Source organism: Chamaea fasciata, unplaced genomic scaffold, assembly GCF_029207755.1.
Source record: "Chamaea fasciata isolate MVZ Bird 193981 ecotype frontalis unplaced genomic scaffold, bChaFas1.0.hap1 SCAF_6, whole genome shotgun sequence".
Taxonomy (NCBI): domain Eukaryota; kingdom Metazoa; phylum Chordata; class Aves; order Passeriformes; family Sylviidae; genus Chamaea; species Chamaea fasciata.
The window spans coordinates 70,357,116-70,383,445 of record NW_027094091.1 but is presented as its reverse complement, the minus strand read 5'-3'; the positions used below and the strand labels follow the sequence as shown (position 1 = coordinate 70,383,445).

The 26,330-nt window shown below is 53.4% G+C and overlaps 1 protein-coding gene across 3 annotated transcripts; it reads left to right on the top strand.

The window, feature by feature from the left end:
• On the top strand, positions 1-22,976 carry CCNI (cyclin I). Of its 3 annotated transcripts, none has more exons than XM_066184759.1 (7): positions 1-369; positions 11,711-11,867; positions 17,025-17,159; positions 19,499-19,573; positions 19,740-19,880; positions 20,767-20,877; positions 21,373-22,976. In XM_066184759.1, the coding sequence occupies exons 2-7, from the start codon at positions 11,754-11,756 to the stop codon at positions 21,832-21,834; spliced, it is 1,038 nt and encodes a 345-aa protein (XP_066040856.1). In that variant the 5' UTR covers positions 1-369; positions 11,711-11,753; the 3' UTR covers positions 21,835-22,976. The 3 variants fall into 3 exon arrangements, with proteins under 3 accessions (XP_066040856.1, XP_066040855.1, XP_066040857.1); XM_066184758.1 differs by having other exon boundaries at positions 20,647-20,877; XM_066184760.1 differs by lacking the exon at positions 20,767-20,877.
• The last annotated feature ends 3,354 nt before the right edge of the window (positions 22,977-26,330 follow it).

Here is a 26,330-nt window from a genome sequence, read left to right as displayed (position 1 = left end):
GTCCCCCCCCCCTTCCCCTCCCCGAACCCCCCGGGAAGCGGCTGGCTGCGGGCTGCCTCTCGCTCCCCTCCCCTCCCTTTTCGTTTTTATTTTATTTTATTTTATTTTAACCCCCCTCCCTCCCTCCCGCGCGGCGGCGGCCCACCTACCCCCCTTCCCCCCCCTTTCCTCCCTCCTCCCTCCACGGATTCCCTCTCACCCTTCCCTCTCCCGTCATGGCGACATGAGGAGCCCTCCGGCCACCGCCGCCGCCCCGGGCATGGGCCCCGCACGGTGCTGAAGCGCCGCGGAGGAGCCCCGGCGCCGCCGCCCCGCCATGGGGTGCTGATGGCCGGGCCCCGCCGGGCACCCCGCCGCCGCGCAGGGGAGGTGAGAGCCGGGCGGGGACGGGGGGACCGGGGGTGTGGGGGGTGTTCCACGGCATCGCTGTGGTTATGAACGCTGTAAGCATACAGGCGCAAAGTACAGGCGCGCAGAGCATCCTGCCGGCCGTGCTTTGTGTGCCCGTGCGGGTGCGGCGCTGCCCCTCGGTGCCGGCGCCTGTCCCGTCCCTCCGCCGTGACCCCCCGGCCCGTGCAGGGGCTCAGCAGCACAGCAGCGCTGCCCCAGGTGTGACTCTGGTCACGGCGCCACGCACGGCATTTACAGTCGGAGAATGTTACGGGGTTGGAAGGCACCTTAAATAAAGATCACGTAGTCGCAACCCCCTGTGCCATGGGCAGGACACCTCCAGGTGACCGGCTTCTTCCAAGCCTTATCGAACCTAGCTTGGAACGCTTACAGGGCTGGGGCGTCCACAGCCTCCCTCGGGCAAGCTGTTCTAGTGTCCCGCCACATTTCTTCCGAATATCGAACCTAAATTTCTCCTCTTTCAATTTGTACCTATTACATCTTGTTCTGTCACTACAGTACCTGAAGAAGAGTCTCTCTCCAGCTTCCCTATAGGCCTCCTGGTTTTGTTCTCTTCGTGTACTTCGTTTGCAGAGACGGGCTGCATTCTCTTCCCTCTTAGCTCTCCCGGCTGCAATGGAAGAAGTTTCCTTGAAGGAAGAGCAGCATTGTGTTCTCTAAATCCATCTGCAGAGGGGTGAACTGAAGGGAGTGAGATTGCCATTGGTTTTTGTGCCTACGGTAAAAAGCAGAGTGACAGAAAAAATCCTTCTGAAAACTTGTCCACTGAACACAGGAAAACCTGCTCACCTATCCTCCCCTTTTGACCCCGTGAAGGAGGGGGAAAGGAACAGTCCCTCATTTTACCACTCTTAAATTTAAGGGTCTTAGACAGCAGGCTCATTCAAGCCTGAATTTAAAAATTATTTCAGCCTCAGCCTTTGTCTGCTCTCACACATTCCTTTCTGTGATGTGCTGCAGCAGCGTGTACACGGCACAGCCCCTTTTAAAGACAGAAGGGTGAGGTTTTTTAAATAAAACGTTTCAACTGGGCAAGATGCAAGTGGTGCATGGCACGCTTGGGAAAGGGAAGCATCTCCCCTCTGGCTGCAGGGCTGGCAGCTGTGCCCCCCGCCTCTGCAGGTGCACCTGGAGCCCAGGTCAGGCAAGGTGAGGGTGTCTCTCAGAAAGCAAATCGTGCCATCTTTTCCTTGTCTCGAGGGTTGGATTTTGGATGCCTGCAAATGATTCAGATTTGGTTTTCAAGTAGTTTGGCCGGCTCGTAGGGCAGGGGGAGGGCTCGTTCTCCTCTGCGCCTACACAGACCTTGGCGTGGCATGTGGGAAGCTGATTTTTTGGCTTCTCCCCAGCAGGAACTGAACTTTCACATGGGGGGTGTGTGTATATAGATACACACACACACACACACGCAGAGTTTTAATTATCCTTCACCCCTGCGTAGAACTTGCGCACAGTTTGATGTGGCAGAGCTGATCTTAGCTGCTGCTTTTACTGTGTCTGTCCTGTATTCCCAAGTCCAGCATTTATCAGTTTAATCAGGGCTCAGTCCAAGCGTGACACTGTTCACTGCTGCTGTCTTTGCTCGTCTCGCCGCCCTGGGAGAAGCTTTTTGGGTGGACCAAATGTTTACAGCTTTGTAAAGCTTTCAGCATCTCCCCTGTAATTACAGCCTCGTTCCTTTTCCATTCTCAGCCTTTCTGTGCTCACCTGCCTCTTAGCATCCCTCATGCACAGACTGAAATGAGACCTCCAGCAGCATCCCTGTGGTGGAAGGTGCCTTCCCTCAGGGCCTGCTGGAAGATGCTTTCCCTTGCACACCTGCAGCCATCCAATGGTTAAAGCAGTAATTAGTCTTGACCTCATGCTGAACTGGCTTTTGTGGAACATTTATATTCACGGGTCTAATCATTGTGTTTTTACGAGGCACTTTCTATATTTAGGAAATAAAGTTCAGCATCATGCCGGTGTAAATGATCCACTTGGACTGGGTGTGGAAGGGATAGGTAAAAACATCTGCAGTTTATGCCACACTGAGGGATTTTGGAAAGGCCAGGCAGGACCCGTGGCCTCTGGAAAACTAGACGTCATTTTTGAGTGCCAAATGACAACCCTTAGGACTCGATCGCCTGAGCATGGAGCAGACTGTGAGTGGAAAAGACCTGCATCTCTGGGTGGAGTGTAACATGGCTGTGGGATCTCAATTCCTCCCCTGCAATACGTAGAAAGTGTGCCCAGAACTAACTTGCCCTGGAACCCACCAGTATTTGCCTTTTCTCCTTTGCTCCCATGACTTTGTGGGGCTCATGGAGGTCCTGACCAAAGACCTTCTCACCAGCACACTCCAGTGAAGCAGCAGGAAAGCCAGGCTGGCCATCAAGGAGGTGGATTTTAAGGGGGCTCCTGCTTCATTGAGAACAGTTTCTTTGAGAGTACAGCACAGTAATAGCTATTTTCAAAAGCCAGAAAAGCACAGTGAAGTCGCTGAGGTGGAAGGAAGTCTCAGGTGTCTCCAGTCTCTGTACGAAGCAGATGTGGTCTGACATTTTCCCTTCCTGTGTGTTTGCTGACGGCGAATATTACCAGCGCTCACTTATGAACCGCAGTGGGTATTTGCACTTGCTGTGCCATAAACTCCTCTAAAAGCTCACTCGTAAATGACGTGTTACTACAGATACTCCGTATTGCTCAGCAGCCCAGACACCAAACATCTTTACCAGGGTGCTGGGAGCTGCTGGATGAACCCGTCTGCCAGAGGCTTTTGCAGCTTTGTGGTGGTTTTTCACTGCTCGCAGCGAGACCCTGTTTCTTGCCTGGGGTGACTTGACTACACTGTCTGTTAGACAAGAACTCGGCTCCTAAAAGCTTCAACCTTTACGCTTTTTAATCGTTTTGACTGTAAATCTTGGTGTCGACGTGCTCCTAACTGCAGCCACGCAGCTGAGCCATGGAGCTCAGCTTAGCTCTCACTTGTGAGAGCCCTGTGAGTATGCCCATGCACACGGTGACAGGAGCAAAGCGGGATTCACTCAACTCGGCTGTGGAGGCAGCAGTAGGAGCACTCTGTCACAGGCTGCCTCAGACACTCTGCTTCCTTCCCCTTCATCTGTACCTCCCCTTTCAGAGCTCTCGTGTCTGGGTTTGTTGGGTTTTTTTAGGCTCAGGACTGGTTTTAGGTTGTCCAGATCTGTGGGTATATCAAGGCTCTCGCAGGACAGGAGAGCTGAATACGCAGGGAAGAGCCAGGACTGTGCCTGTGCCATGCTATTTTTGTGGACAATTGGAATTATATCCTTTTCTGTATTGTCTCAACAAGAGGCTAATTAGTCAGCAAGCTCGAGCTCCTGGAGGATAATTAAGCTTTATAAGTGTGGGTTCTCTTTGGTTGATGAGAAAGAGGAGGCAGTACCCTCAGAGCACAAGAATGCTGCTCTGCAGCTACTCTGCTGTACCTCATAATTGATCTATTGTTTCAACAGCAGATAATTCCTCATTTCCTCATAATTATCTTTTTACTGCCTCACACTGTATCCTGATATTAGCTGTATTCACTAATTTATCCTGAAGCCAGTCAGAATCTACAAAGCAAAATATTTGCCTTGGTGAGCACTTGAGCTTTCAGACAAGATTCTCTTCTGTTGTTAAGAAGGAATCAGGCCGTCGTGGTCAGACATTTTTTGGATGTGGGTGTTGAACTGGGCATAAACTTGTTTGGTTTTATCACTGTTCATTGGTGTTAATGACTGACTGCTGCCGAAAGACAAAAAGAGGTGCTGCTGAATCCTGTCTCTGTGTTTTTGCCCACAGAGGCATTGTATTTATTTGGTTTCAGGGGATTATATTACTCAAAAGGTGGTGCATGATGCTTTAAATTCCAAATGCCTGTTGGCCCTTGCCTCTAGAGAGTTAGTTTTTATGGGCTTGAAAGCCTCTGGCCCCGTTTTATGAAATTACTGCTCTCCTTCATCCTTTGTGAGCTTGGTTTTCCTTGGAGTGACTTCCTTCAAGTTGCTGTTGATTTATACCCAGTTACATTGGTGGTGGGAGAAGTGAATCATGCTCTGCGTGTGTTGCCTTGAGGAGGCTACCAGTGAGACATTACATAATGCCAGGTTTGGTTTGCTCCTTTTTGTTTTTTATAATTTTGAAGCCTTCCTGCTGCCTGAAGAACCGACAAGCTGCTCTGGGCCCTTAGATCTTTAGGAGCCTTTAGTCCTTGAGATCCCCAGGTGCTGGAGGCTGGAAAGTACCTCTGAAGGTCAGCTTGTTCCAAGGGCCACCTAAAACCAGTTGCTCTGCACCGTGTCCAAACACTTTTTCAGTGTCCCAAGGATGGAAAGTCCACAGCCTCCCTGAGCAACCCAGCCAAAGCTGTGTCACCCTCACAGTAAAGAAATGTCACTGATTACCACCCTCTGGACACAGTCATTCAGCCACTTTTCAATCCACCTCACTGTCTACTTATCCCTGCTTCCAGCCAGGAGTCTGCCCAGATTTTCCTTGGCCATCCCCTCTCTACCCAAGTACTCAAGCCCCTTCAGTCTCTCCTGTGGCTTGCCAGACGCCATTCCAGCTGGGCTTTGGCTTTTGTGTGACCTCATCCCCAGCTGCCTCCGCTGTCCCTCGGTCACTGCAGCCAAGGCAGCCCCTGCCCCTCACAGGTCCCAACAAGCCCCTCTGCAGGAGGGTGTGGGCTCCAGTGGAGCCCCTCTGTCCAGGCTGCTCCTGGCTTCCCTGTGCTCTGCCCGCGCACGTCACAGTCCTTGGGAGTCCCCCACGGGGACCGAGGCACCGGCATTTCCTCTTTGCCAGGAGCCTGGATCCCTCCACTGCAGCACTGCCAGGTCATGGGAGCCATCCCGCCACACCTCTGTGATCCCAGACTGTGTTCTTTCACCTGCACACACCTCTCCACGTTACCTCCCCACGCTCTTCATGAGCAGACACACACCTCAGGGAGGCACCACGGAGTGCTTACCGACCAGAAGGGAGCCTCACAGATGTGTCCTTGCTTGCATGCAAATGCTGAAAGTGACCCCACTTAAACAGCATTTGTTGGTTTGGGGTTTTTTTGATACCTTCCTGTCTTCTCACCCAACATACTTTGAACATTATTGTAGTTATAAACCTTGAGGTGGGGCAGAAGGTTTCCTTTTAGTGCCAGCAGTCACCCGCTTCCACCCTTCCCCTTCTCCCCAGACACTTCACTTTGCTTGGTGGAGATGGGCACTGCCCGCTTCTCTGGTGCAGATGAGGCTGAGGCTGTCCAAGCTGACCAGTCCCACAGAAAATCCTGCCCATCTCCCATAAAACTGATGCTGTGCAGCCTGCTCATTTCCTCCTAAAACTCAGCATCATGGCTTTTCCAAGACAACCAAACACTTCTGCAGGACCAAGGCCCGTGGTGTGCCACCACCATGCCTGGCACTGCTTGTACTGGGGCAGGGCTGCCAGAGGCCCCCTTCACAGCAGCCCAATTCCACATCAGCTCTGCCAAAAGGTGCTGCTGCCTCGAGCTGCCTCTTACATAGACTCTGCCGCTTCTTGGAAGCTGCTGGGGTTCCCTCAGCCCGCTGGTTTAGTGGCTCAGCAGCAGCAGTGCCCTCACGTTCCTCAGAGGTTCGCAGGTGTTCCCCAGTAGTCCCGAACCTTGGCCCCAAAAGATGCGGAGAGTCCCCAGGGGCTGCCATTCAAACCTTGGTCAGTTGCCTGTGGGAGCTGCTCGTGCCTTTGCCAGTGGTGCTCAGGGAATTTGTACAAGGCTCAGCCATTGCTGTCTTGGATTGATCTGCCATTTACATTGGAAAAAGCATACAAGTATTTGGGGTCGTTTCAGCAAATGCTTTATTCTGTCTGGTGCTTCAGTTCTGAACGAGAAGATGGCACTGTCTTTTTGGCATGTGACCGCTGTGATTGTCCCAGGCGAGGGCTGACTGTCCTTGACGTGACACCCCAGTGCACACAATAAAGGCTCTCATTCCTGACCTGTTCCTGAGCCTTGGCATCTGCTGCCAAACAATAGCAGGGTCCATTCCTACTGAAATCCATCCCGGGCTGATTTTTATGAACACTGGGAGGTATTCACATCCTCCACTGATTTTTAGGTTCAAATAAACCAAAATCCCGGAGCAGAACTCATGAAAAAATACTGAGTTTCATCTCCTCTTTGTATCAACACATACGTTCTGCAGCTGGAGCTGTTCTCCTAGGGCTGAATCCTGAGTTTCCCTTTTATCCGCAGTTTGTTTGGTCTGTTGCTGCCCCAGCAGGGAAAGGAGCTGTGATTAAAGCAGCCTGTTTGCACCACTCGGAAGCTCTGGCATGGAACATTTTAGCTGTTACTGACCAAAGACCTTTCTGGGCAAAGGCTGCTTGAATGGACTCATCTTGGCAGTTTCAAGACAAAAAGCGAAATGCAAACCACCACCACCACCTCCCCCTCCTCCTCCTCCTCCTCTGGCACTTCCTACCAGAGCCACTAGAACAGGGAGTGGGGCAGGCATGGGTCTGGAAGCACTCCCATCTCGCCAGGAGGGAAGAATGGTGACATTGTCTGAAAGTTCAGGGAGCAGTTCACCTTCTGCCTTGTTTTTTAGAAGTCCCCACTTTGGAAAATACCATTTTAAGTTTCCTGTAAACAGCAAACCTCTGATGTCACTCACAAGGCTGGGGGAATGAAGGGGAGTAGAGATCTCTTAGAACTGGTCCCTTTTTCCAGAGGGCTCCTCCTTCCTAGCTGCCAAATGGACGCTGGGATTTCTGTTTGAAAACAAGACGTCAAAAACCCTCCCCTCCCTCCCATCAAAACACTGCTCTGCATTCCCTTTCCGACCTGTGGTTTTAGCTGGCAGGTTCCTTGAAAATGTTTGGAAAAATTCATCTGTTTGGAAAACCGGCACTAAAATGAGGTCAGCTTTATTTGCACTCGCAGGAAAAATCTGGTTGGAGGAAAAGAAGTGGCGAGCGTGTGATGTACATGAGCTGAAGGATGCTGAAGGATGCTGCCAAAATACCTCACAGCCTTGCCTTTGTACCAGGTTGTGGGAGGCAGCTCGGGCTGAGTCACACAGACAAGTGGCAAGGGCCCTCTTCCTCTCCCAGCCTCCAGAAAATCGCCTCCTTCCGAATTTGGGCTTAGCCAGGGCTCAGCCGTGCTGCCGGTTAGAGGTCTGAGATCACTTGGAGGTCCGACACTAACGCACTGCTCGTGGGGACAGTTCTTACTGCCCTTCGTATGTGACCACAAGTCAGTGCGGTGGTTCAAACAGACATGCTTGCTTAGGTGTTAACCTTTGAAATTATATTCCCAAACATACTTCTCCCAGCCGATTAGCTTGAAAAATGTTTATTGTCTCACAGCAGTGCCGAGTTATTTCCTTTGGCCATTTGTTTGGTGCATCCCGAACCAGGTGATTTGAACCCGTGCTGGTCATCTGCTTATTTATTGCTGTCACACGTCAAGGCTGTGCTTTGGCATTTCCCTCTGCCCAGCACAGAGTTCCGGACCGCTTCACTGCCGGGGCGTGAGGAAAGAGTTAAGCTGAGAGAAAGCCCCAGGTACTAAAATTAACATCCATCCCAGCCCCCAGCCACAGCTTTGAAATTTCTAATCACAACTTGCAGTTAGACATTTCTGCTAGCAGTAGGCTTGGATCCTTTGAAATCACAGATGGCTGGCTGGAGCTCCGAGGAATTCAGTCTCCTCCTCTCTTCCTTCTGCTTCGCCTTCCCCCCACTGCCCAGAAAAATCTGTTTGCAGGTCATCTGTGATCTTATTATTGCTTGCTGAAGCTGAAGCAGATTTGGCTGCTGGTCCCTGAAAATGTGAGATCTGCAGAAATTGGCGTGGTGCTTCGGCTCTACTGGAATTGCCCCCATTGTTCAGAATACCCCCCTGGATTGATGTGCAAAGCAAAGATAGTGGGGTTTGGGCTGTCTCTAGCCCTAAAAACCTTGTTAATTGTTTACAAAATGAGCTGTGTTTAAAAAGCAGACAAACAAACCCCCCATAGCCAACAGAAAACAAGCCACAATCAAAACCAAAGAGGCTTTTGTTCCTTGCCTGAATTCTGGCAGTGGTCCTGTTTGTAACCCAGTTGTACGAGGACAGTTAAATTGCAACTGGGGGCAGGAAAGTCAGGAGCTGTGTTAGGAGCTTGTCCTGCTAGTGAATAGTACGTTCCTCGAGCAGCATCTTTTATGTGCAGGAGGCACTTTTTATAGTCACTGCAAAGGATTACAAAGCCTAAAAATAAATTTTAAAAAATTCCTCTATTTTGCATCCCACGCGAATGCACCCCCCCCAAACCATGAAGTGTTATTTGGTCAGGGAGACATCTGCCCCAATTCCTGCAGAAACTGCTTTTGGAAACTGTAGCCTGCAGCACTTGGCAGCCTGAAATCTCTCCAGGGAAACTGAAAAGCATTTCTTTGAGTCAAGGTAGCTATAAACTTGGACCAAAGCGAGATCTTTATGAGATGAGAGGTCTTTATTTTATGGACCAGCTCGGGGTGTTCACCATGGGTAAGAAGGTGATTTTTGATGCCTCTCAAAAGTGAAAACCTCACACCAAGGTTTTGACTCTCTAATTTCGGAGCAAGATCCAGCTTGCAGCTCCTCACAGGAGGCGTCAAAGCCAGTGCCTCGACTGGGTTCACTTCTCCTTTATTAACTCCCCAGCTGTTCTTTTAAGAGGTTTCAGTGCAGTCTGTTGACCTTCCAGTCAAGATTAGGAACTTTAGGAACTGTTTGAACAGTGGTTGAAAAACTCCCGAAGTAACCACGGAGGGGGGGGAGAAAAGCCCAAACCCAAAAAGCCAGCACCCTGAAGCTAAAGTTTAATTTTAAGTCAGGGAAAGATGCAGAAAGCTGGGGTGAGTTAGTTCATGGTGACTGTCCCAGCTTGGGCAGTCCCTCCAGCCGTGGGTGACTTGGGCTGGGTTGCAGAAAGACCCGGAAAGTTTTTGGCTGGAGCAAATATTTGTGGGGGCAGGCTCAGGCCTCCTGGTGGCCCTGCTGTTGTGTGAGAGGTGCTGCCGCACCGACAGGGTTCTGCAGTGCTGCTCTCGCCTTCCTGGGCTGCTCAGGTGTTACCGTCCTGAGCTGGGCAGAGACAAGAGTCCATGGACCTCCCTGTGCTGGATTTTGGGAAGCTGTGCCAGCCCTCCTGCTCCTCATCCTCCCAGAGCCTGCTCTGCCTCTGCTCCTCTGTGTTTTGGGAAGCCCGCACACAATCCTGCTGGCGCTTTTTCCAATGGCACACATTTATCTGATGGAGAGCTATGTCAATGGAGATGCAAACTGGATTCAGCCCCGGGGTGCTTGGCTGGTCTCCCGGCTGTGCTCTCTGTGCTGGAAAACTGCGCGCCACTCTTGCTCCAAGGGAAACTTTCAAGCACGTCATTCCTCTTCTTTTTTTTCCCTTATAAAGGTTATTGTGCCTCAGCCCTCAATTGAATCACGTCCCTAGTTCACAAAGGAAAGGTTATTTTCCCCTCTCCTTTGCCCTTGGCAGCTGGAGAGCAGTTGGCAGCAGCGCTCACTAAGAATGCCCCTTGCAAGGCCCTGGGTATGTCGGGGCTCCAGGGACACCCCGAGCTCTCTGTGGGGTCACTGCCCAGCCCAGGCAGCACCACGGGGACAACCTCAGAGGGGATCAGGGTAACTAAAAGCTCTCTTCTGGTTCCAGGGGCCTGTGAAACCCATTTGTGTCGTAAACATGGTGGGAATGTTTATCAGTTACAACAGGAGAAAACAGCCTGAAATTTTTCCCTGTGCTGTCTCCAGTGATTTGGGGGTTGGCTAATTACTCTCTCTTTCCTGCAATACCGAGGAAGGACCATCAATATTTCATTTTAGGAGACATGGCGGGGCTAAATATAGCTCCTGTTTTTTTCCTGCCGAGCGTGGAGCAAGCTGCTCCCTGTCCCTTGGCTCTCAGCACTGGTCCCAGCCTCGGCCTCTGCCGTGGGTCTGCTCCTACCCTTGCCACATTGTACGTGGTGCAGTGCTCAGGCACAGCTTTGCCATGAGATGGTGAGGGATCCAGCCTTTGGGAGCCAGTCAGGCCACCGGGAAAACCGTGACTCTGGTGGCAGGATCACGAGATGCTAATGAAGCTCGCGAGGGAAGGAGCTGGAGCGAGGCTGTGCCTGCAGCCCTGTTTCCCCTTCGGCCCCATCTACAGTGAGTGTCCTCAGGATCAGCCCCAGGTTTAAAAAGGAAACGCACCATCGAGTGAAAATGCACGTAAATAAGCTGTGGTTGGAGGTTCTGGAGTTTCACTTCCCCAGGCAGAGTCTCTCTCTGGGCAAGTGAGGAACTTGTAGGAGGGATTTTTCTGCCCACAGTGGCCGTTTGGGGGCTGGCGGGAAGAGACATGCCACAGAGCTTTGGGAATCCTGTTCAGGACTCCTGCTTCCAAAGTGTTGTGTGTATTCCGTGACATCTGGACACCTTGTGTGGGGATATGCCAAGCCAGTGCAGGCTGTCCCTTGTTCATGGAGCAGGATTTATTATGTAAAAATCTCTCATAGAAGGGGTTCCTGTTCAGGACAGAGGGCCCTGACATTTATTTGCCACTTAAAACCTTCTGGGCTCTTAAGTGGGATTGGAGTGTGGTTTTATACCTGGTGCAGGTTGTGTGAATAAAGAATAATATTTGTTCTCTATCAGTCTTGATCTTTAAGGTTTCCTTTAGCTCTGGGAAAGCACCTTGAATCTTCATTTGCTCAGAGCTGCTTTTGTTGTTATTTATAATAATGGATTGTTTTCCCTGTGAATTCTGTTTATTTTCTCAGAGTCAGCACCTTGCTTGTTTCCTGTAAATACAGCCTGGACTGCTGTATTCATATGAAAATGCCTGGTTAGTGTTTGGCCAGTATCCACCTTGGGGGGATTGCACAAGACCTCATGCAAAGAATCAGAAGTTCCAATAACTTTCCCATGGATTTACCCTTCATTTACCATTTCACTGTTTTGCTGAAGTCATTTAACACTGTTAAAAATCTGCAGCCATTGTCCTGGTAGGCAGCCCCAGAACTACCTAAATAACCTTTCCCATCACATCATCTTCTCCACTTGAGAGAGCAGGTGGTGGAATCTGTTGTCCTTAAAGAAATAAAAGATGAAAACCTTGTCTCTGCTTTGTTTTCCAGTTGGAATGGACAAGTTTTTTGACAGGCTGTTACTGCCGGGCAAGGGGGAGCGGTTCCATTTCCTGCAGCTTTAGTCCCCTCTGCAATGTCTCATGCCTGGACAGGCACAGCCCAGTGTTTCACCGAGCTGTCTTTGGTTTTGCAGGTAGCTGTATCCAGCTGGGTGGCAGGTGGATCCAAGGGTTACCATGAAGTTTTCAGGACCCCTGGAGAGCCAGAGGTTGTCTCTCCTTCTGGAGATGGCAATCTCTAGGGAAGCTCAAATGTGGAAAGCATATGTGCCGAAAATTCAGCCCAATCAGGTAATGTCTGTCCTTCACATCATCCGTGCCAGCAGAGGCAGGAGACTGCCCTGGGCGGGGGGTTGGAGTGGGAGCAGCTGGAGGTGTTCAAGAGCAGTTACCTTTCCTGACACCCAGGGAATCAGCCTCTGAAGGAAGCGATTCCCTCTTTATTTGATGGACACACCTGCCCCAGGGGTGCAGGATGCACTGCACAGCACACGGGGTTCGATCTCTGCTGGGCTTGTGAGAGCACATACGTACACCGTCCTGATTCATTTTACAAACGGTGTGGATTATTAGTGCCTCTTTCTGCTGGGCACCAACTCTGCAACAGTTCCTTAGAGCAGCTTTATTTCCTTGGAGTAATTCACTAATGACAACATTGATCCGGTGCCTGCTCCAGGAAGAACCCCACTGGCTCCAGCAGGTCTATTTATGGAGCAGGGTGCAAGCTCGTGTCAAGGGAAGCAGAGCCAGGCACTGCTCCAGCCTGTTCCACTGAGGAATGTTCTCACAGGACTGGAGGAAAATTCAGGGTGGAAGAGCCCACGGGTGCTCCATAGTCCAGGCCCCCTCTTGTGCTGCAGGGAGGTTGGACCAGGCTGCTCGTGGCCTCACCGAGCCCAAAGTGGATTTGTGCTCCTTTGAGAGGAGGCTCTGTCTCACCTGAGCACTCGCAAACACCTGTGCTCTCCACAAAGTTCTGTCTGTAACAAAATGTGGAACGTGAGGACGTTGTCACAGAATTTCTGGCCCTTTGTTGCCGGGTTGGGCTGAAATAACCACGCTGAGGGCCGGGATCCAGGCTTGCTGCTGTTGCACTACATGAAACGTTCACACAGGTAAGTCAGCTGCTGTCAGAGCTAATCCCTGTCATGTTTGTTTTCTCTGTCTGACAAACAAGAAGCCGCTGCTGTTGGGCAGGAGCAAATCCATTTTTAAGGGCCTCAGTTCTGTTAATCCACGTTTTGGTTTCCAAAGGAGTGATCTGGTTTGTCAGAGGTGTGGAGTGTGTTGTAGCTGTGGCTGTCTTGAGGCACGTACAGCTTAAGACTCTGGCTTATGGTAAACCAGCCTGTCATTCCCTGCTGGCTGTGCTCCTGGGGTGATTATAATGCAGGGAGATAAGATTACAGGATAACAAGATAGGGTAGCCAAACCAGATTCAGCGGGGAAGATTTCACAGGGATGAGGCACTTGCCTTTCTGCCGTGATGAAGTTGGTTCTGGTGGCTCAGAAACCACCACCTGCCTCAGGCAGACTTCCCAGCAGTCAATCCCTCTGTGCTCGTCCTTGCTCCTGGAATTTCCACCCCAAAACTCTTCTCTTGGTGTAACCTTTTTCTTTCTATTTTCCTACGTGTCAGCTCAGACCTTGATGCTATCAGTGCTCTGCTACTAAATGTTTTCTAGCAGTAAGGGATCACTGACTGGGAGCAGAAGCTGCGTGTGTGTGAGTGTGAGATGGAGGAAGGTCAGAGGGAGAGGAGAGCATAAACACAGCTGTCTGCTCAGGGGAAACCCAGACTTTGGAGGCCACGGAGCAGCTGGGAACACTCCTGTCTAATCACACATTTCCCTCTCTTCCTGTGGTTCATGACACCCAGCTTGTCCAACTGTCCTGTGTTCCCCCAGCGTTCGCAGTGTGAATTACCCTGCTTTCTGCAATATCTGGGGGAAGGTCAGGTTCCCTAACGTCCACTGCCTTCTTCTGAAAGCAGCTGCAGCAGCCTAAAACCTCCCTTGCACGACACTGCTGTTTATTTTCCGTGGCAATCGGGAAATCTGCATCCTTGTGTGGATCAGATCTGGCACCCCGAAGCGTGTGGAACTTTCCGTTCCCTGCTCCAAGGGTGGAGCGGCCGCACGGGGGTTTAATGAACTCACCTGCTTTGCCAGTGACAAAACGGTGAGTGCGTCTGCAGGAATCCAGCGAGCTGATTGGAGACACCAGGGAGGTATTTCTGGGGAGCAAACTTCCTGTTTTGACTCTTTAGGAGACGTTTTTGGTTCTGGTGTTTAAAACCAGAACAAACTCAGTTTCTAAATATGTGTTGTTGAGGTCTTTGACAGGAAGAAAGAAACCCATAGTTACAGAAGCAGGAAGACTTTCCATATTTAGGATGGGGTGCAGAATCTTCTGGGGACTTCATTCCTGGTGATTCAATGTACCTGATTCTTCTGTTTTGTTTGTACTTCTTGCCTAAAAATTCCTGTTCCCTCCTTTAAATGCAGGCCAGTGTGTGCAACATACCAAAGCCAGATCTCACCGAGGCTTTTCAGCCTGAGAAAAACAGTGGGCTGAGTCTGGAACCTCCTCCTGCTTCTGAATGGATTTCGATTTTTTTCCCTTCTGGTTGCCCTCCCCACCCCACCCCCAACGGGTTATATGAGATGCAGGTGACATTCAGGAGTTTTCTTGGGATTAAGGTTTGAGAAATGGAGCCGTAAAGACTGGTCAAAGGTTGATTTTAGTAACTTTGTGGCTGAGAGGCGCGTCAGTGAAGATTTTTTGATTTATTTTTATAGAAAGAGAGTGTCAGTTGTGTCATGCCTCTTTTCTTTCCTGTTCTGGCTCGCTCTGTCTCCCCACTTGTTCTCTGTAGCCCTTGAGGAATCTGGAGAGCTCAGTTTATTTCCAGTCCTACTAAAGGTCACCTGCTCACTGCCCAGGAGCCCACAGGGACCAGGCAGCAGCAGATACGGGGAAAGAGCAGAACACCTGTCTGGGACAGGAGGCGTTAAGGAAAAGATTACCAGCCGAGGTGTTTTCTGTCGATTAGGCAGCAGTAAAACAGTCGTGTTTGAGTTCACAGATAATATTTATTTTAGCCTACATATTCCACAAGTCTCAAGGTACGAGAGAGATCAGCATCCCTAGAGATGATTTGCTCTGTGCTCGCTCTCCGGAGCACCTACGTCTTGGCCCCTGGTTCTCCTACCTGGAGCAGGGCTGACACACAGAGAGTACCTCTGCCTCGAGGAGGAACCTTTGCTTTTCCACCCAAAGGGACTTTCTCACTTTCAGCCCCCAGAGTGTCTCAGTTTTGCTTTTAGTTTCAATTAACTAAGGATCAGTGACCTCGCCGCTTAATTAATTTTACTGTGCTGCATGTTGTTATTTGTGTTCTGAGGGTGTCACAGGGGCACCTCTGAGAGAGAGGGATAGAGCCTGGTATTTGTGTGGGAAGCTCCTTGCCCTGTGTGGCGCAGCAGCAGGGTTTTTGGGGGGCGGGGGGACCCAAAAAGTTCTCACTCCTGCTGCCTGTCTCCTAAACCAGGCTGTAACAACTTCTCCTGGTGTTTAAACTCACCTGTCTGTGTGAGGGGATTCAGCCCCCATCCTTCTGTCCTTTATTTGCAGACAGGGTCTGGAGTAGACACCCTTTTTGTCGGGTGCCAAAGAGAGCTAGAGACTCCCCTCCTTTCCTTTGCTTCCCCATGGAGTTCCTAAGGAGCCAGTTTAATTCTGGAGCCTTCCCTGTGCTGGACATGCACCGAGCTGAGCGTGCTTTGCAGTTGCTCCTTCCTCCCACAGGCACTGCACGGCTGGGGTTGGCTTAATGGCACGTCCCAGCTACGCTGTGGGTTTGGGTCAAACTCTTTTCCCTTCACACAGCAAGGACAGGTCCTGCAGGCACTGCATGTGCAGCTGCTGCTGCTCCCCGAGTTCCAGCCCCGCTGGGAATGCTCACCCCGAGTCTGAAACGCTGCCTTTTGGCTGCCCATGAAGGGTGGCAAGATCCAAGGCCAGGGCTCGGGAGGGCTGAGGAGGAGAGGCAGCAGAGAGAGGGAGAGTCTTACCCTTCCCAGCCATGCTGTTTTTAGAAGACCTCACCTTTTGCCTGGGCAGGCACAGGGAAACAGCACCCAGGCGGGACACACACCACTGGGAGCTGTGGAAGCTCCTGCCTCCTGAGCAGGAGCGGGAATTTGCCAGGGATGGAAGGGCTGGGGGGGGGAGTGGTGGTGTTGAAATCCCCCCCATGCTGCTGAGGCAGAGCCCCCCCTCCCCAGCAGGAACACCACACGTGTCCTCGAGCATTCCCCTTTCTTCCCCCCAGGTCCAGCCCCAGGCCCCTTCCCACTCTCAGGAACACCTTGAGCAGAGCATTCAGTAACCTCTCTTGGTGTGTGGTGTGCTCATTGTGCTCCTGGGCCCTCCTGCCCCCAGGGAGGCTCACATTCCACCCTGGAACTGCATCGGGCACTGTTGCTGTCTGTGGAAGGTACACATAGGTGTTTCAGTGGTAGACATAGCCTGAAGTATTTCTTCTGTATCAGTACTGGGGTGGCTTTAAATTCCTGCTGCTTTGCCCTTGTGGCATTACTGGGGGCAGTTACAGCCCAGCTTTTCATGCTTCTGGACACATCCCTGCTGAGCATCCCCAATAATCCCCATTGGAGCGAGACCAGACAGTTCCTTGGTTGATGTGAAAGGCTCCAGGAAAGCTGGAGATATTTCTGAACTGGATCACAGGGCAGGATTTTGTGTCAATGACTGAGCTGTGTGTGTGGTTGAAATTTAGCTGTTGTCCAAACAGATCGATGGGGGAGACAATGGCCAAACACCTAAACCAAACACCAAACCCAAACTGCAGGCAAAGCTGTAGCTGCTGCCTCCCCGTTCCCAGTTCACTGAGCCACGGAGAGCCTCGTGTCAGTTGTTCGCAATTTTCTTTATTTTAACGGGCACTGAGCTAAAAAAAATCCCCATGATTTGAAGAAAAAAGAAACCTTTCCCCACAAAACCCCAACAAAGTCCCTCCACTCTGCTGTTGGCAAGGGGGGGTTTTGTTCCAGGTGGGAATTTCTGTGCATCCGTATGGTTCTGAGGAGGTTAAGAAAATAATAAGGAAATAAAGAATTTCTGGGAACTACTCTGGAGCTGGGCCTGCCGGTGCTTGACAAACTGCAAGTCACCCATCCTCTTTTCCCCACTGCACAGTGACATGAGTGAGGTCTGGGCTTGCTGTAAGGAAAGCTGTCTTTTCCAGGGCAGCTTTTGGGGATGGGATAAGTGACTGCAGGGACGAAGTGATGACTGGGGCTGGCTCCAGGCTCCCCCTTGCCAAAGGAGGCTTTGTTTCAGTGCTGAGTGACTCCTGCAGATGTAAAGCCTTTGGGACTTTCTCAGCCCGTGTGTAAGAGCAGTGTGTCTTTCTCTCCCCCCCAGGATGTAGCCATTTCTCCAAGGCAGAGGGATGAGGTCATCCAGTGGCTGGCCAAGCTCAAGTACCAGTTCCACCTTTACCCAGAAACGCTCGCCCTGGCCATCAGCCTCTTGGACAGGTTTTTAGCAGCAGTGAAGGTAAATATTTGCAGCTCCACAGAGAGGAACAGATTCCTGCCCCGCTGCACGGTTGGTGTGTGCAGCCCGAGCAGCGTGGCCGGACGGACGCGCTTCCTTCCCCCGGCCCCCACCCCTGCCCTGCTCACAGTCTGCAGGCAGAGCTGGGGGTGGGTTGGGCACCGAGAGAGCAGGGCCTTCCTCAGCCTGGGCTGACTCAAAAGGCAAAGGCAGTGCCCGTGAGCCCCAGGCCAGCCCTCCGACAGCAGCACCAGGGACAGGCCCCGCTCACCTCCGTGGCTGCATTCCTCCCACTTGTACCATCCCGCAATGCTGGGGCACCTGCTAGCAGGAAACCAGCTGGAAAAAAAACACTGAGGAGAGGTTTGAGCCTAGCAAGGGGTCTGGTGCAGGGAAATGGGGAAACAAAAATGGGTGAAGAAGGTTGAAACACAGACCGAGGGCTTTTGGGGGAGTAGTTCCCTACCAAGCTGCTCTACAGCCTGATGGACTCCACCTTGGACTGATGTCCGAGAGGTGGGCAGGAAAAAGGCAAGCAAACACAGCTGCAGGCTGTCCATGTGATAGCCATGCCCTCCTGCTGTGCTGAACCCAACTGGAATGGATGAGCCCCTTTGGTTTCAGGCTGTTTCCCCATAGAAACTGCTTTAAAAAAGGGGGAAAAACATTCGGGCTCCCTGCCAGCGGGACCTGCTGCCCCTCTGGCCTCCTTAGCTGGGCCGTGCTTTGCGCGTGCCAAGTGACCAAACACACTGTGCTCCAAGCTGGAATCCCTGCTCTGGAGCTGTGAAATCAGGCTTTGGATGTTCATCTCTTACCACGTTTGCTGAGTTACATTCCATGTCCAGCAGTCCGTGGTCTCACCTGCACGTGTCTCACCCCACACCACCACCACGTTGGGTAAGCAGTGTCCCTTAAGCAGTGTCCCTTAGGAGGTGGCATCTGGAGGATGCATTCTGAGCCTGTGCCCTTGCTTTCCCGTGTGAGAGACTTTGGTAGAGCACAAGTGACATCATTCATTAACTCACCCCTTAAATATTAATAAATATTGATCATGTTTTCATGCAAGCCATTGAAGTTATTGTTTTTAAGAATCCAGAGTAGCTGATTTACTGAAATGCTGAGATGGCAAAGATTTAGATCCCTCAGGAGCCAGTGCCCTCAAGGTTTCCTTTCAGCAAGTTGGAGCAGCCAAGGAGTCTGTACTGCAAGCGTGGGACTGCGAGTCCAGAGCCCAGCTTTGGGCAGTGAGCGGGAAGGGGGAAAGGAGCTTTGCCTGGGTGAGCACTGGGGCTTTGTGCTCGTTCCTCTGAGGCAGCTGAACTCCTGTATTTTCACCAGGGGCTCCTCTGGGGGATTTTGTTATGAACACCACCAGTCCCTTCCCCAGGAACAGGCTTGGGCATCGCTGGGACTGGCTGTTACCCAGAAGCAGCAGTGTTGGTGTACGTCACTGCGCAGCCCCCGCGGCAGGGCCCCGTCCCAGCCCTGCCCTAAGGGATTTCATTCCCTTGGACTCCCAAACACACAAGGGCAGGGTGTGAGCGCAGGATTTTCACTTCCCTTTGCCTTCAGCATCCCTGACCACAGACAGGAGAGCCCAGCGGCCAGGAGCTGCTCACGGGTCTGCAGCTGTGCCAGGGTTTAGGAACAGCCTCTAACTTCCCAGCCCCGGCCACTCTGGAGGAGGGGGCCAGGGCCAGTGGTTATTCCACTGCCAGTGGGAGTGAAGCCCCTTGTCAAGGTGGTCACATGTACAAAGCTCACAAAAACATCCCCCTTTCCCCTCCAAATCCATCTTGCCTTGCCTAAAAACCAACTCCTTGTGGAAGGGACCAGCTCTCCCTCACTAATCCCTGGGCCACAGCTTTGGGAACCGTAGTGTGAAATTACAAAGGGTTTCTAAAAGTTTTCCTGAGTTACACTTCCCCAGGCAAAGACAGTGTTTTCCAATTCCCATTTCCCTTCCCGCTCTGTGTCTGACCTGCAGCAGCACTCGGAGCAGAGCTCTGCTGCAGCAGGTGAAGTGGCTTTTCTGTGAGGGGATGAGCTCCCCTTAGGGTTTTCTCTTTGCCGCTTCTGCTGCAGTGCCTAACCCCGAGCTCTTTCCAGTCCAGCGCTGCCCACTCCGATCCCGGGGCCGGCAGATCCCTGCCCTGCCTGATGTCACAGAGCAGGGATTTGTGCTTGGCACAGCTTGCCACTGCCGGGGCGTAGTTGGAGGTCAGCCTGCACGTCCAGAAGGAGATGCTGGGGCTTGGGATGCCCCAGCAGAAGGAGCAGGGCGTGGCTGCAGCAGCACACTGACACAGAGCCCTCTCTGCTGTCCTGTCCCACAGGCCCGTCCGAAGTACCTGAACTGTATTGCAATCAGCTGCTTCTTCCTCGCTGCAAAGACCATTGAGGAAGATGAGGTAACTCTGTTCTTCCTACCTGTCTGTTGGACTGTCTGCCCTACCAGCCCTACCTTTGCTTGCTCGTGGCGCCTGCCACTTGCCAGGACAGCATTGAAGCATTTGATGTGATTGCTCTAACGATTGGTTCTCTCCTTTCTTTTTTTTTTTGCCTCGGGACTTGCAGAGGATTCCAGTACTGAAAGTTTTGGCTCGGGATAGCTTTTGTGGTTGTTCTCCAGCTGAAATTCGCAGAATGGAGAAGATCATCCTGGATAAACTGAACTGGGATCTTCACACGGCAACGCCACTGGATTTCCTTCATATTGTAAGTAAAGGGCTATTGATGTTCTTTCCGGTGTCTGTCAGTGCAAATAACGTGTCAAGAGGCACCTAGACTAAAATTCTACCTGTAGGGGAGCAAAGACTTTGGGATACATTTGCAATTCCTCTGTACCTGTAGTTTCTGAAAGAAAATGGCTTGCCAGAGAATTGCAGAGGACACCTGTCACTCTTGAAGTGCAGTATCCAAACCGTGGGCCTGCTGTCTGACCTTCTGGCCTGGTCTGGGGTGTGTTCAGCCACAGATTCACAGCTCCTGAAAACTGTGCCCCTAACTTCACTGCCAGTGGTTTTCCTCCAAGCTAAACACCAGCAGCAGGAAAGCAAGGAGTGCAGCCATGGAGAAAGCCCCAGGGGTGGGCTGCGAGTGTGGATCCGTGCCTGCTGCACGGCCCAGAGCCAGATCCACACAGGAGAGGAGATCAAGGGAGGTGTCTTGAGGTTCTCTGTGGGATTTCATCCTCACTCCTTGCCTGAGGAGTTTGTCTAGGACCTCCGAATGCCACATGTGCACTGGAGAGGGAAGGGCGGACAGGAAGGCCTTTTGCAGAGCCCTAGAGCCTGGTGCCCAGGCAGGTCCCACCAGAAAGGCTGCACCAAGCTTTGGTGGCTTCAGCATGTCAGGCCTTTCCCCACGGGGTGGAAACTGCCTCCAGGGTTGGGCTGGGGGATCCTTGTGCGTCCAGCTGTTCCCAAGGTGCGGGCGGCCTGGCCGGTGGCCCCCATCCGCCCCCTGTGCCTGTGTCCCGCAGTTCCACGCCGTGGCCGTGTCCAGCAGGCCGCAGCTCTTGGCCCTGCTGCCCACGCCGAGCCCCTCGCAGCACGTGGCGGTGCTCACCAAGCAGCTGCTGCACTGCATGGCCTGTTTCCAGCTGCTGCAGTTCAAGGGCTCCATGCTGGCTCTGGCCATCGTCAGCCTGGAGCTGGAGAAGCTGCTCCCCGACTGGCTGGCTCTCATCATCGAGCTGCTCCAGAAGGCACAGGTGAGGAGGGCAGCGCACACGGACGGAGCGGGGAGGGCCCGGGGCCTCAGCCTGGAGGGACAGCTGTAGGGACGGTGCCGCCAGGTCTCGGTCCTGACCACCGCCACTGGGTGACAGGGCGAGGAGCCCTGCGCCCTGACGTACGCAGCCCCTTGCTGCACCAGGGAGAGAACACACCGGGAAAGAATTCAGCTTGTTAGTGGCTCTTCCGTTCTTTCACAGCACACAGGGAACTTTGCAGGCACTCTGGGAACACACTCCAGCTGCTGTAAACAGGCTCTGAAATCCTTTAATGCCTCAAAGTTCTGCCTCCATCCCCCCGTGATTGCCACGAGGTGCAGGAAGGAGCAGGGGGTGTATCTTAGGGAGTCACCGTACAGCACGTTGTTGGCAAGCGAGGCACACGGATGGCCGGGGCGCTGGGAGTCCGTGCCCTGTCCTCACCCTGCCAGTGATCCCAAAACAGCGATACCTCTGCTTGTCTTCCCACTCCAGATGGACAGCTCGCAGCTGATCCACTGCCGGGAGCTCGTGGCACATCACCTTTCCACTCTGCAGCCTTCTCTGCTGCCCAACTCTGTATATGTCTACAGTCCCCTCCAGCAGACCCTGGTGACCTGTAACAGAGGAGCGCTCCAGCGCCAGCCCTCCTCTGTCCCAGGGCCGGGTTTCTCCAAGGACAACGGCCGGCCAGAAGCGCCCGTCACAGCTACAGCCGCTCTCTACCCGCGCCTGCCCGCCCCCGCCAGCGGCTGCAAGCCAGGCTCCGCCAAGCGCAAGGTGGAAGAGATGGAAGTGGACGACTTCTACGATGGCATCAAGCGCCTCTACAACGAAGACCTGGCCCCGGAGGCAGTGGCCCTGGAGAACGTGGGCTCTGTTTGCGGCGCCGACGTCTCGCGGCAGGAGGGCAGCGTGTCCCCTTGCCCGCCTCTGCAGCCGGTGTCTGTCATGTAGCTGCCAGTGCCACCGCGGGACCTGGCAGCTCGTGTCCTTAGCGGGGCGAGAAGGGGCCGTACCTCGTCAGGCTGAACTGAAGGGAGCCAAAAGAAAACCAGGAAAAAGAGATCCCAACCCTTTTTTGAATTTTATTTCTTGTGCGGCTAATTATAGTTCCACTATTTAAGCACTTAAAAACACAAAAAAGTATAAAAAACCTAAAAAAAGACCCAAAAACCAAACAAAAAAAGTAGCAAAACCCTGTTCCTTTCTAGTGTTGTCGGTTCCACTGTTTTTCTGCTCCTGTGTGTCGTAACCCATTCTTCACATCCGAGAGCTCACATCAGCCCTGCGGAGCTGTTCCAGGTTTCCCAGCCAACTAATGCCTCTCTGATCCCATTCCCACCTGCTCCTCGCTCCCTTTCTGCCTGCTCCTCTTTTAGTTCTCAGCCAGTCTTGTGCATGACGTTCTGTCCTGCCCCACCTCCACCACAGCTTTCTTTTGCCCTTCTAAACAGAAAACCTCTTTTGTTAATAGTTGGGTGTTTAAATGTGATAATATTGAAAAACTGGATTCAAACAAAAGATTAGGCAGGAAAAAAAAAACCCAAACCAACGCTTGCAAGCTGCTCCACACTTCAGTAATGCCCACGGGAGTGTGAAGGTGCTCTGTGCCTCGCAGAGACGTCTCCCAGTTACACCAGTCTGCCTTTCCCAACACAGAAAGCAGTTACTGGGTTTTGTGTCACTAGAACTGAAACCGTTTTTTTCTTGCCGTGTTGCGCTCAGTGTGGATTCTCACCAAGGCTTGGTTCTCTCCATCAGACGTAACCCTTTAATTGTGCAGAGCCCGGTTCTCCCTGCACATTTCCCAGCACTGCTGGGTGAGGTGCCAGGGCAGCTGCAGACGCCTGAGGTTTGGAACGTGTGTCACGATCAGCCACAGCACCAAAACAAAACACCCCGACCCTCGAGTTTTGTGTTCACGTAACTTCTAACCAAGAGTCAGACCTTTACCGTGTCCCCTCCGTGTGACACCCTGTTCTCAGAACACCCTGTCCCGACTGTAAGCTCTCTCCACAGCCCTGAGGAAGGTATCGTATCCAGAGCCATTGTACTGATGAAAGCCTTCTGGTAGCAATAAAGAAAGTTGTCCTGGATTCCCAGTCTGGTGGTGTGCTTTTCACCAAGACCTGGCTTGGCTTTACCGGAGGGTGCCGGGGAGCTGCTGTGCGCCAGACCCCTGGAAAGGCGACGTGAGAGGCGCCGGGCAGCCAGGGGCATCACCCAGCGTGAACTCGGTGCCTCTCCGGCAGTTCCAGCTTCAGCCCCGGCTCTGGTGCTCCTCACTCCAGGCTGAGTGCCCCCATCCTGGAGCCCCTCCTGCTCCCTGCTTTCCAGGGTGCCATCTTACTGCACAGTCCACCACCACAGCCTTCTCTGCGGTTCTGGCTTCTTCCTGCCGTGCCTCAAAAACTCCCCCTCAAGATGACATTTCTCAGCGGGGTGTGTGTCTTCCTTCCCTTCCAGCCCTTCCTGCCATCCTTACAGTATTTTCAGCCCCTGACCTTCTCATCCCGCGGCTCAGTTTTCCAAAGCCAGGCTGCTGAGCAGGCTCAAGGTGTCACAAGCGCACCCCCAAACAAAGCATCCTATCGCCAGTTCTGGGGCTCACCCCTTCCAGCCCATGTTACACATCTTTCCCAGTTGAATTACGCTGCTCCCCATGCTCTTTCCCCCCACAGCTTCCCGCTTCCCTGCCTGCAGCAACACGGGCACTCACAGATGCACACGAGGAGAGGAGCTGGCATGAGCACAGGAACAGCCTGTGCCAGCTGGCAGGGGCCTGGCTGGAACAGCAAAGAGGGGAGCTGGGCCTCAGGAGAGATTTGGGTGCCACTGGGGCAGTTTGCTGTCCCAGGTGTGCTGCAGCCACGGCTGCGCAGCGCTCTGGGAAGGGAACTGTGTCCTTTCACTGCTTCCCGCTCTCCAAAGCCACAAGACGGGAGCCGGCCATGCACCGCCTGCCCCACACTGGGCACAGCCCCAGCTTGTGCCAGCCTTGGGGGAGAGCTCTGCCTTCCCAAATGCTCCCAATTAACGGCATCACCATGGCTCTCCCTAAACTGCTCAGAATCCTTCCTGGCCTCCTTGTGCTGCCTGGAGCCAGCCCAGCTACAGTGCCGACCTGGCGAGCCCTGGGAAGCAAGTATCTGCAGAGGAAGGACTCAGTCTCCTTGGCTGCCGAGGCAGCTTTCCTGCTCCCCGGTCCCAAACACAGGCGTGTCCCAGCCTCGGTGGGCTGCAGAAAGAGACACACATTTCGTTTCCTTGGTGCTGTGCACAAACCCACCCCAATTCCCTTGTGCCAGGCAACTGCAACACAACGAGGCTCGGGCACAAAGCCTGCCCCTGCCCTGGATGAGGCACCTCTGCAGCGTCCTGCTGTTGGGCTGTCCTGGCACAGACCTGGACGCTTGTGAGCGCCTCTCTGGCTGCAGCACCTGACAGCATCCCGTTGCTTCTACTCCCTGGAGCAAGTGCAGCCGCTGCCCGCTCCAGCCCCACCCTGCACGGCCCCCATCACCTTCAGCAGCAGGCTGACTCGTGTGCTGCTCCCGCTGCTGGCACACAGGGCTGTACTGGAGCGCTGCCAGGGCTCCTTGTTTCCCACAGGAAAACGTTCCCCCATGCCCTCGATTCCTCATATTCATGTGACCTTCCCACAAACTTCACAGCGCCCCGGTGCTTCACGTCACCACCTGCCCAAGGTGCCGGCACAGGCTCTCTGCTCCAGCAGGGCCCGGAGTAGTGCAGGCCAGGAGCCCAGCATCTCCCTCAGGAGCACTGGGATAAAACCACTCTCAGTGCCCCAAGCCCAGGGAGCTCGCCAGGGCACGGCAGCCACATCCTGGCAGAGAGCTGCTGCTTGCCTCCAAGCCTTCAGCTGCAATCCCAGCTCTCCCTCACACACTGCGCTGCTCCCTGCAGCACCCGGCTTCCCTGAGCCCCTCAAGGTGTTTTTTTCTCCATGGATGCTCTGCAGCAGCCACACAAGGGTTAACCCCAAAGCACAACTTTTCAGCTGGGAGTGAGTGGATGGAGCGGCTTTCCCAGCTCTGCTGGGAGACACCTGGTGACAAGTAACTTCCCTCTTCCCCAAGAGCTGCAGCCATGCGGGAGGCAGCTGAAGGCCATCCCTTCTCCCAGCCCTGGGCTGTGGGAAAGCCGCCACAGCCTCTGGCAGCTCCGCCCCTCGTTCCAGACACCGCTGGCAGCGTCTCCTCTCCGCCCTGTACCCACCACCAACAGACTGTGACCGTTTCCCTTACGGACCTGTTCTCCCTGAATTTCCCTTAAAAAAAACCCCAAACCAACCCCAAAACCTTCTGCTGACACCGTCCGCCTCACCAACCTGGGGCAACGAACCCCGCAAGTTCGGTACCTGCTCTGTAAGAAGCCTACTCCGTGTGTTGAGCCCGGTTCCTCCGCGCTGTGAGGATTTGGTGGCCGGCAGCTCGGCACGCACCGCCACCGAGCTTGCCAAGAGCCACAAATGAATTTGGGCTGCAGGGGACCTCTAGAGGTCAGGCGCTGCCACCTCCTGCTCGCAGCAGGGCTGGGTCCTCGCTCGCCGCCGCCTTTCCCTCTGCAAACGGAGCCGCCTCAGCCGGCACGCCGCTGCTCCATCCCATTTACCATTAGCGCCCTTCTCTACCTCCGCTGTGCCCTTCTGCAGACACGAAGCCCAGAGCTGCCAGCAGGGCTCAAGGCACAGCACAGCACACCTCTACAGAGCTGCAGAATAAAGGCAGGCCGTGTGAGTACGGGCAGTTGGGCTGTGCCACTCTGCTTCTCTTTATACTAAGCTTCTAAAGTGATTCCATTTGGAGTTTAGAAGTAACAACGGCAACAACAAGGTGGCGAGGACCGAGGGGAACACGAGGAGGGGATGCCCTCCCCGAAACAGGGTCTCACAGAAGCCCGCAGGAGCCATCTGGTGGCTGGGGCGGCTGCTGGGCAGGTAGCCAGCAGGGTACCTGGGCAAGCTGCAGGCCACCACGGCTGCACAGCCCACAGCCACGGCCCTGGGGCCCCCTGCAGTGGTCACTGACACGGCAGACTGGCGCAGGTGCCACCAGTGGAAGAAAAGACAGACCAAAGTGGGCGTTTAATGGGTAAGGCATGTTCTCAGTCAACAGTGACCACCTTTGCGAGAAGAGAACCCTGGGCCAGGGGGACACCGGCCTGCATGAGGCACAGGGGGGCTCGAGCACTAGCATTCCCTGAGCCCCAGCATTCCCTGGCTGCATGGTTAGTCCCTATTTTCAGGCTGCATGGTTACTCATTGTTTTTTTTCTGAAAATGTGCAGCTCAAGCCACGGCTTTTTGGTAGGGACGGGTGGCCCGGGGCACGCAGGCATCCCATCCCGCTGCAAGTGGCGGTTCCCAGCCGAGACAAACACCCACAGAGTTCTCCAGAGCAAGAGAGGGATAGACACAGCCAAGGTTCA

Bases quoted from the DNA above. Each gene is read 5' to 3' on its own strand.
- CCNI (XM_066184758.1), top strand. From the start codon at position 11,754: ATGAAGTTTTCAGGACCCCTGGAGAGCCAGAGGTTGTCTCTCCTTCTG. The intron at 17,160-19,498 runs GTAAATATTTGC...CCTGTCCCACAG, and splicing joins GGTTTTTAGCAGCAGTGAAG to GCCCGTCCGAAGTACCTGAA. The intron at 20,878-21,372 runs GTGAGGAGGGCA...TTCCCACTCCAG, and splicing joins AGCTGCTCCAGAAGGCACAG to ATGGACAGCTCGCAGCTGAT.